This window comes from Pteropus alecto, unplaced genomic scaffold, assembly GCF_000325575.1.
Source record: "Pteropus alecto unplaced genomic scaffold, ASM32557v1 scaffold134, whole genome shotgun sequence".
NCBI classification, from domain to species: domain Eukaryota; kingdom Metazoa; phylum Chordata; class Mammalia; order Chiroptera; family Pteropodidae; genus Pteropus; species Pteropus alecto.
Window position 1 is genome coordinate 2978110 of NW_006436283.1, and position 10439 is coordinate 2988548.

Below are 10439 nucleotides of genomic sequence, written 5' to 3' on the forward strand. Positions count from 1 at the left end.
AGGGTCGGGGTGGGGGTTCTGGGGCGGGGCGGGCAGGCCTGGGACCCGGGAAGCCGCGCGGTCTCACCCGTTCCGGGGTGCAGGCGCAGCCCTCCAGGAAGGGCCAGTTCTTGAACGTAGAGACGCGGTGGTCCTTGAGGTAAAGCTGCCAGGCCGCGGGCAACGACGGGGCGCCCATCCCAGCGCCGCGGAGCCGTGCCGAGATTCAAATCCGGCGGTTGCCGGCCGCCGCGGGGCATGTCGGGAACGCCCCGCCCATGAGTTTTGCGCCCGCGGCTTTCTGGGAATGCGAGGCTGGGCGGCGCGGGGCGTGCTGGGAGTTGTAGTCCTCCCGCAATGTAGTCCAGCTCCAGCTGGCTGAGCACCTGGCGATCTCGGTCCCGTGGTCGCCGTTTCCCGCGCTTAGCTCTTGTAAACAGTGGTGGGAAGAGGAACTGATGAGCGGAAGTCCCCATAATGAATTCAGGGAGTGGCCCCTGTCGAGTACATATTTGTTAAGCCCCTTCAGCCTGCACAATCTCGTTTGTTTTCGGGGATGGGAGGGGGGCGGGGGGCTCCACTACTGGAACGCCCTAATGCCAGCTTCCCCTGCCCTTGTGCGAGGCGGGGTCGGGGTGGGGGGGCGCGGTTAGAAGGTATGCTGAGGCGTGTTCATCCTGAGGCCGCGCGTCTGCCGGGGAAAAGATACCACGTAAATGAAATCCACAGCTAAACTCCATCCTCGCTCTAGTGAGCTATTAACTGGCCTGTCAAGTCTTCACTGAAGCTTCTTGGAAGTTCAGACGTTGCCCCTTGGAGCTTTATTCTTCCCTTTCCTCCAGAATTCGTCTGGGAATGGATATTCCTTCGGGTCAATAGCTAGAACTTTGACTATGCAGCAGCATCCAGATATTTATTCAATCCCGACCATTTGTTGGGCCCTTAGTTTTCTGATTTTGTGCCATTATGAATAATACTACAATAAATACTTTGTACGAATATCCTTGGTTTCTGGTATTTTTGCTTCCATGAGCTAGATTTCTAGGTCAAATGTGCATTTAAAATCTTGATACCCAGTGCAGATTTTTTTTCTGAAAAGCTGTAGCTGTGCTCATTCCCATATGCCATGCACGTTTCCTTGCCAGCACTATATATTTAAATTTTTGCTAACACATTTTTGGTACACTTATCTATTGAGTCGTTCCTCTTTTTCTTATCAGTTTTTAGTTCATAGGTATATGATATTAGCTTGTAGCTGTTATGTGTTGCAACTTGCCATTTCACAGATGGGAAAACTGAGGTCTGTGCAGTACAAATGATGTCCACGGAGATCACACCGGCCACAGTGCCGTTAAGACACAAACTCAACTGAATAAATTTGAACATCTAATTGACTTTATTAAACAATTCATGAACCTGACATCATCTCACCTGAAAAACAAAGAGATACTCCCAGCAGTGTTATACAAAATGGAAGGCTTTTCTAGAAAGGAGGGGGCGGGAGGAAGTCCTTAGCAAAAGGGAAATGAAAGTTCATTGGAGAGTGGGGGGTGATGACAGCTTCTCATTGGCTGAGCTGCAGTGTTTTCCTTTGGCCGGGCTTGTTGCTAGGCAAGAAGAAAATCTTCCCTCCCTGCCGAGGTGCAAGATTAGTCTTTTCTGCTTGGGGTGATTGACAAGTGCTAGAGAGTGCGAGCTCCCTCAGCAGGCCTTCCGGACTCCAACTTTACTTGAGGTTTCCTTATTAATTTTTCACTGAGCGGATCTAAAACCTGGCTTGTCCACCACCCACCCAAGGTCTCCAGCACTCCAGCTGGCTCATATGGTGACAAAGTCTGTGTTTACTGAGCCCTTACCTTGTATTCATTCATTCAGTGAGTACTTATTGATTTATCGATGAACATAAAACCACTACTGTTCCAAGTGCAAATGACCCAGCAGGAAATAAGTCAGGCGAGGTCCCCTTGCGTGACACCTCAGGCACCATGGTAGCGCATCACATGCAGGAAATCACTTTACTGCTTATGTAAAGAGTCAGAGTCCTAAGTCTGTGCCCGTGGGCCACAGACGGGAGTGATGATCTGACTGGCATTTTCCTTCCGTTTCTTCCACTAGGTCAAGTTACCTGGCCTCTGTGAGCCTCAGTTTCCTCAGATGTAAATGGGAACTTGATCACTCAGAGCCGTGAGACTTCCAGCTGACCCTTCTGGCTGACACACATGTGTGCAATTATGCTGGTAGGATAAACATCTGAAAGAAGGGTTGCTGTACAACCAACCCACCCTCTCAATCATCAAAGCATAAAGGGTTTGCTCTGCCATCTTCTCCAGTGGATGTGACCCTGATTCTTTAATCCAGGCTATTTTAATCAGATTTTTGCCAATATGACATTCATTGAAAAAATATATCTTCTGGAACAAACTCCAAGAAGCAAACGCATTTCTGTTTTTCATTTCCTATTTGGCACAAATAAATTTCAGCTTTTTTTCCATTTAAATGTTTATTTTACTGGAAACTTCAGCTGCTTAGGTCTTTTCCATAAGATTTAAAAAAGTTATTCTTACTTGTATATTTATCACATACAAGAGCAACATATAACATTGACAAGATTTATTATAAAGTTAGTATATTTTTTAACATTGTATATGCAGAGAAATCTCGGCATTTGAGGCTTTGGTTACTTTCCGTTTCTGTGGTAAGTATTTGGAATGTCTGTATTTTTTCTAGATCATTCTTTTTATTAAATTTTACATATATGAGCAATTGTATGTGGCAAAATATACATAGCATAAAAATGTGCCATTTTAACCACTTATAAGTGTGTAGTTCGGCGACATTAAGACCAGTTTTGTGCGACCATCACCGCCGTGCATCTCCAGAACGTTTTCATTTTCCCAAACTGAAATTCTACTCACAAAACACTAACTCCCCATTTTCCATTATATTGCGTAAATAATATTTAATTCATGGATTAGCCTTCAGCTATATCAAATTTTACCAGTAACAGCTTCTGTCATTTTGAACTTTCTACATTATTTCTGCCAAGTTTGTGTTGTCTTGGGCCCAATTTTTAACCTCTAAATTTAGTAGCTGAAAAAAACATTGAAACTTATATCTGTTTAAATAAGACATTTACCATGAGCAATTTCAACCATTGTCAAATTTTGTTTTGTTCATTTCTACCGGTAATAGTCATTATGAATTGGATAAGAAGCTGGTAGCTTGGATTTATTTCTCAGCTTAATTCAAGAGAGAATTGTGAAAAGCAATTTTGTGAAACAGAATGGGGAGAGAAAATGAGGGAGAGGAAAACACAGAGACTAACAAAGAGACCCACGCAGAGGGGGAGGCTGTGTTGGTTCTGTTGGTCGCTAAATCCTCGGGGTCAAAGGTCTCCCTGATAAGCATGAGGAGGTCAGGACCACAGCACCACCGTCATGTCCAACATTCTGATCTTTGCCCATTTGAGAATACGAAGCAGCATGTGCCAGTTTTAAGTTGAATCTCTTTATTTAAAAGGAAGGCTGAGCACCTCTTCTCAGGTTTACTGGTCACTTAGATTTATTTTCCGTGAACTGCCCATTCATGCCTTGCCCACTTTTCCGGTGGGTTCCTGAGATTTTTCCTATTGGCCAGTGAGAGTTCGTATACATTTGTCATGTCTAAATTTTTTATGCAGACCTATTTATCACTCATCTACTTTCTGGCTTTTGTTTTCTGTTTCCTGTCGGTGTCTGTTGTTTTGTTAATTTTGCTATCCAAAGAAAGGCTTGTTCCACTCTAAGATGATTTATAAAGATATTCATTGATGATTTGTTCTGATTTTGGCTTTTATGTTGAAGACTTGACCCTCCAGAAATAGATTGATGGAAGGTAGGTGGAAAGGGTTCCGATCCGTTTTCCAAGATCGGGCCGGGTGCCCCTGCGGTTTGTGTCATAAGCGGCTGTGCACACTGGGTTGGAATCAGCACCTTTCTCACATACTAAGCTCCCCTGTTTACCGGGACCAAGCTCTGCAGCCCCGTTCTGTTCGTGGATCTGTCTGCCTGTTCCTGCTCCAGCCAGATTCTCTCATGGATGAGTAAATGGAGACCCAGAGCCGAGGTCTGGAAAAGACAGGGAGTCGAGGATGGAGACCCAGGCTCCAGGATCAGATCTGTGTGCAGGTCGTGGTTGCTAGGAGATCAAAGAAGGTTGGCACCCTGCCCTGCTCACAAAGTCAGGAAATAGTGCTTTATAGGCCTTTGGTGCCATGCGGAAGACTCCAGATGAGCTCGAAAAGCAAGGGGACAGGGAAAAGGAGGAAGGAAGGAGCTCTAAGTCCCAGGCCTAAGGATAAGGCTGACCGCCCGGACCTGGGTGTCCTGGACAACTGCCTTCTGGGGAAGGGGGACGGGCAGAGCAGGGCTACCATGATGGCAAACCTACAGGAGAGCAGGGAACGACCAGGGCAAAGAAGGTGCCCCAGCAGGAGTAAATCCTGAAGCCTATCGGGGGGAAAAAACTATGCGTCCTGAGCCTGTGGCAGAACAGGGTGTTCCGGTCACTTCCTGAGCCACGGGACTGGGCAGATGGCAGAACGCGAGGCCTCAGCAGCCCTCCAGCCTCACGCGGGCCTGCCGGTGTCTGTTCTTTCAATATCACAGCTACTGGATAACTTTTTATTTTACCATTTTAAATTAAAGTCGCAAGAACAGTACAAGGAATACCCTTTGCCCAGATTTTCTAACTGGTTTACATTTGGCCTGTTTGTCATTCTCATTTTCTCTCTCTCTCCATACGTGCGTGTGTGTCACATACACGTACACGTATGTATATTTTTACCTGACCCATCTAAGTGTTAGTTGAACGCATCCTGCTTCTTTACCTCTAAATATTTCATTCTCTCACCTTATCACAGAACAAGTGTCAAAATGAGGAAAATTCACATTGATCGGTTATCTAATTCACAGCCTATTTTTAAGGAGACTTTTATAGTCAGTTAAAATATTTATAGTAATATAAAAATTTATATTAGGTAAAAGGAAGAAAATTAAAATTACCCACGGTTTCACCCTGTAGGTTAACTGCTGTTAACTTGTATCCATCTTTTTCCTATCTAGACACTATGCGTAGAACATCATAGGCCCGTATCTCCATGTCTATATATATCCTTAAGTGAAGAGTCACGCAGCAATGACACACTTTCATTCCGTCCCTTGCTTACCTTAAGGCATTTTGCCTTAAAAGGCCATAACCTAAGGGAGCAATTCTCAACCCAGCTTTGGTGACCAGGGTTTCCTGCCAGCAGCCCAAGTTGTCCCACAGGAATGTCACAATATTAAATGAAGTCCTACAGTTTGTGAGCCATGTGTGTCCCTTAAAAATCTAGAATGGATTCAAATTACATCCATACTATCATTCTCATTTGCCTGCATCCTAAAGGCTTGTTGAATATTTTAATGTTTCAAATTACAGGCTACAGCTAAATACTCATTACATTCGTATCCTAAAAGATTCGAAGAATCCAGAAGAAGCCAACACTCCGCTCCTGGGTTCCCAGCTCCACTTCCCCACCCAAGGCGTTAGGTGTGGGTCCTCCCTGACCTTGTCCGTTCACACATGCGTGAGCACGCTCAGAAACACGGAGTTTGGTGAGTGTATATTAGCTAACGTCACCGAGGTGGTACTGTATCATTGGGCATCTTGCTTTTGTCGGGTAATTCTATGTCTTGGAGATTTCCCACGTGGTGAAATAGATCTCTTTCCAATGGCCACATAGTGGTCAGATGTACTTATTCTTTACTGATGAATATTTAGGCTAGTTCCTGTTTTGCTATAAGCAATCATTCTTGAACTGCTAGCTATTCGGAGTGTGGGGGGTCGGGGGGGGTAGTGGGTGGTGGATGGCTCCTTGGGAATTGTATACACCCCTGGCGGGGAGGGACAGAGGAAGCTTGCCTCCTGTGCATGTCGTTGTCCCGTCACAGTCAAGGTGTTAGCCTGAGCCTAACACCCCAGGCTTTCAGGGACAGACCCAAATATCAGGTGTCGCCCACGACAGAATGGACAACGGAATGAAGCAAAAGATAGAACAAAAACTAGTTCAGGATTCTCTTACAAAAGGGTCTGCAAACTTTTCTGAAAAGAATCAGATAAATATTTTAGCTTAATCTCCGATACGACTTCCTAATTCTGCCGTTGTAGCTCAAAAGCCACCACAGATGATTCGTAAATGAATGAACGTGGCTGAACTCCAATCAAACTTTAATATGGATGCTGAAATTTGAATTTTATATAGGTTTTCCATGTCATAAAATAATATTTCTTTCCAGTTCGTTCTCAACTGTTTTAAAAGGCTTGTGGGCAGCGAGCCGGAGGGAAATGTATGTACGGTTAGGAGCTGTCATTTTTTGATCGAAGCCACTCGATCCAAGCCAGGGCACGGTTGTGGAGCCCAGAGTGATTGGAAGAGTGGACCCTTGCCAGGGCGGGTGGACAAACCGAGGCGCAACCGGCCACCAAGGAAGCAGCGGCTGGCGGGAGGGGGAAGGAGCAGTCAGGCTCCCTGGAGAAGCTTCACAAGTCGGGTGCACGCCAGCTGGGATTCAGGGGCCGTCAGTACTTCTGGAAGATTGTTTTCAAAATAATCTGCAGCAGAAGGAAAAGACAGGAAAGCCCCAGAATTGGAGAGGCTCTTGAAGGATCTCTCAGGGAATCTGATTAAAGCAGCAGGCTGCATCAGTGCGCATGGAAGTGTAACTTACAAGTCCCTTCCCACGGCCCGCCGGAAATGTTCTAATAAAGCTCCAACCTCGCCGGATGTACCTCCCACCTGCTGCCCGTTTGTGTATGACCTGTGAGCCATGACAGGCCTTGCGTTTTTCAATGGTGGAAAAAAATTCCAAAAAGAATATTATTTTGTGACATATAAAAATTATATAAAATTCAGATTTCAGCATTCGTAAATGAAGGTTTATTGGAGCCCGGCCACGTCCATTCATTTACGAATTGTCTGTGGTGGCTTTGAGTGAGGATGGCTGAGTTGAGTAGTTAGTTGTGTCAGAGACTGTAAGGCCCCCCAAAAGCCACAATAGTTATTTCCTAGGTTTTTCAAAAGATGTCATTGAAGGTTGTTTGTTTTTCTCCGAGTTAAAAAAAATAATACATGTTCCTTGTAGAAAAAGCAGAAATGGATTTCCAAAATGCACCTGTAATACCACAGGTCGGTGGTTTTTTTCTTATGCGCACATGTGCCTCTGAGGGGCCAGCCGGCCAAGCGTTTAAAACTAGGATAGGCTGACTCAGCCGTCTCTTCCATCTTCGTTCTCACATCTGAATCAACTTGACACGTCCTAACTAATTTTCACACGCTTCACGTCGTTGTCAGATTATACGGTGATTCAACCTCATTGGACATTCAGGCTATTTCCAAGTTTCTTACATTAATTAAGCACTGGCTATTTCTATTTCTCCGAAAATGGTCTCTTATCCTTTGTCCATTTTTCCTACTTACTGCAGTTCTTAAAGAGAAATAAGAACTGTTATTACTGACGTGAAAGGGCTCTTTATGTCATAAGGATATTAACGACGTGAATTCAACCCCTGCTGAGGTGGCAGCTGATTACAAAGTCAAGCTAATCCAATCCCCCCTTGCCCAGAAAGAAAAAGAAAAAAAGTAGTAACTACATCTGCCAGGTCCGTGGCACATATTTTTCCCAGTCTATCCTTTGGCTGTTAAAAGGATTTTCCAGATTAAGATTGTAATAGAATCCATCCACCCTTTCCCATAGGGAGTTGGCTTTGCTTTTATGCTGAGACACAGACAGGTTAACACTTTCCCATACCTGCCTCTCCCCATCCACGGCCCCACGTAGATCCCACTTGTGTGTCCAAAACTAGTCTCTGCAGACCACCTGGGGCTATTTGGGAGGGACCTGAACTATAGGAAGCAAGCGTGGCCCTCTGTTTCGCTGTCACGTCCCCAACCTCCTGGATGCCGGAAAAAACAGCAAGGTGGTTGCTCCATGGCCCCTGCCTGCCCAGCTCTCCTTACGCGTAGGAGCTGCAGTGACACCCATCCTCCAAGGCGAAGGGACGCGCCTCACCTGCGTGAGCACGTAGTCCTTCTGGGTTAGTTTCCAAATGATTTCAAAGTGATCCACGTTGTGGAGTTCTTCGAACGCGAGGCTTTCCACCCTCCTCGGAGTGACAGTGGGGAGGGACTGTGTCTTGGACTGTGTCTGGCATGGAGCAGGTGTTCACTAAATGTTGAATAAATGATTGATGGTCCTGGGATCCATTTTGGTGACATAAAGGGGGACATAATGGGGTCACACGATGCTCAACCTCCAGCCAAAATCAGGGTGCTCGAGGTACCTGATAAAACTCTCTGGACTGCCGGTGGAATTCGGGGGCGTCGTGTTGGCCCACAATCACCAGTATGGGGTAGGCCGCATCCACGGGCTGCTTCGGGGCCACCTCCAGGCGCCGCTGCGGGCTGTTTCTCTGAGCATCCTCCCTGACACAGGGTGGGGCTGGGTCAGGACAGAGAGAAGCCCCTCCCTCACCCCGGCCCTCCTCGAAGGGTCCGGGCCAGCAGGCGGGGGGAGGCGAGAGTGACTCACGGGGTCATGAGGAGCGGGGCATTCAAAGGAGTGTGCACAATGGGCTCCAGGTCCTAGGTCCCACTGACCAGGAAAAAGCCTATGAAGGTGAAGAACAGAGGGACAGGTGGCAAGTGGGGCCGACGTCCTAACGTGTCTGGCCGGACCAGGCCCCACGCACGTGCCAGGTGGACGAGATGGGGTCAGCCCAGGCCCCAGGGCCAGAGGGGCGAGACCAGGGGAGGGAACAGAAAACAAGCAGGGCACGTCCTGTTCACAGGGCTCAAAGCCCCCAGCTCGAGCCACTGACGGCTGTTGGGACGTCTAGCAACTAGCGCGGATCCTAAGGCCCAGTGGGGGAGGGGGAAGGCTGCCCAGCCAGGCTGCGGTCCCCGTGGAAACCTCTGAGGTTGGGTGTGACTCCGTGTTCAGTCCAGTTGGCCAGGAGCATCATGGCGGCCAGGTGGGCCCCCGCTGAGTGTCCGCACAGGTAAATCCCCCTGGGATGGGTCAGAGCAGAGAGCCAGATTTGTACTGTTTGCCCACAGCGTCGGGCCTGTATCAAGGAGACCCAGTTTGCCCTCTGCTCCACAGGCCAGAAGGGCAGCTCGTCTACACAAGGGGCTAGACCCGCTGCCCTCCCACCCGGCACCGTCCGACGGAAGGCAACACCGAGGGAGTGCCCACTCGTTGCATGGATACCGCCTCTGGACGGACGCGATGCTCCGGGTCACCTGGTCTACCATGTGGTCCAGGGTGCCTGCACAGGGGGCGTAAGGCTCCGTCAGGGGCTCTCCCCCGTCCAGAGCCCGCCGGCTCCCAAACCCGCAGTAACGCCATACTTACCTTTGGGGGCAATGTCATAAGCCAGTATCACCACGGCTACTCCCTGTGCTGTGAGCGGGTTGACCATGAAGGCCGATGTGTCTTTACTGCAGACAGAGACAAAGGTCACGACGTGGCCGGCACAGGGCTTCTGTGTCCTGTCCACCCAGCACACCCCCTCCCTCTGCCGCACGTGGTACGGAGCAGATCATAGGCTCTGTCCTCGCCACGTTACATGCCAGCTATGGGGCCCTGGAGACTTTCTAAGCCTGGTTCCCTCGTCTGTAAAACAGAGACGATTGTGCTCTTTCTCTAAGGGCACTGGCTTTCGAGAATTGAAGCAGATTAGACATGTAGAGAGTGTCACCGGCAGAGCATAAAGGTGCAACAAATCTATCATTCTCATGACAGCTTGAGGTGGGAGCTGTCCCCTCTCACATTGGTCACCCCCTCAGTAAGATCCCAGGGAGCACAGTGTCCCCGAAGGTCCCAAATGCCCCTCTGCTTATCTTGGAGTGACCATCTGTCTCCATTTTCCCAGGCCTTTCCTTCTTTTTGCTACCAAAAGGCCCATCCCAGCAACCTGAGATGCTGTCCCTGCGGCTTTCCCTAACTCGAGAGGACTGAACACGCTTCTCGCCAGGCACATGGGTCGAATAGTGTCCCCCCAGAAGATATGTCCACATCCTGACCCCCAGTACCTTCGAATGCGACCTTATTTTGAAATAGGGGTATGCAGGTGTGATTAAGACTCTTGAGATCATCCTGGATTTAGGATGGGCCCTAAATCCAACAACTGGGGACAGAATAAGAGAAAGCAGAGGGAGATTGGAGACACAGACACACGAGGCCACGTGAAGATGAATGCTGAGTTTTGAGTGATGCGGCCACAAACCAAGGAAGACGCAGAAGCACCCGCAGCTGGAGAGGCAAGAGCCAGAGCCCTCAAGCCTTCGGAGGGGCGTGGCCTTCGGGGGGCGTGGTCTTCGGGGGGCGTGGCCCTGCCGGCACCTCAATTTCAGCCTTTCAGCCTCCGAAACAATGAGAGCA

General features: G+C 48.4%; 2 protein-coding genes across 2 annotated transcripts in view; both read right to left on the minus strand.

Moving 5' to 3' along the window:
* The window catches only part of BIRC5 (baculoviral IAP repeat containing 5), an 11266-nt gene extending 11014 nt beyond the window's left edge, over window positions 1-252 (minus strand). The window contains exon 1 of the mRNA XM_006912176.3: window positions 68-252. Coding sequence (XP_006912238.1) covers window positions 68-178 — 111 coding nt within the window. The 5' untranslated portion in view covers window positions 179-252. The remainder of the gene's footprint in view (window positions 1-67) is intronic.
* A 2872-nt stretch (window positions 253-3124) lies between these two features.
* The window catches only part of AFMID (arylformamidase), a 16297-nt gene continuing 8982 nt past the window's right edge, over window positions 3125-10439 (minus strand). The window contains 7 exon segments of the mRNA XM_006912385.3: window positions 3125-6609; window positions 8067-8183; window positions 8338-8479; window positions 8586-8664; window positions 8967-9064; window positions 9252-9324; window positions 9411-9496. Of these exon segments, the coding sequence (XP_006912447.1) occupies window positions 6577-6609; window positions 8067-8183; window positions 8338-8479; window positions 8586-8664; window positions 8967-9064; window positions 9252-9324; window positions 9411-9496 (628 nt within the window). The 3' untranslated portion in view covers window positions 3125-6576.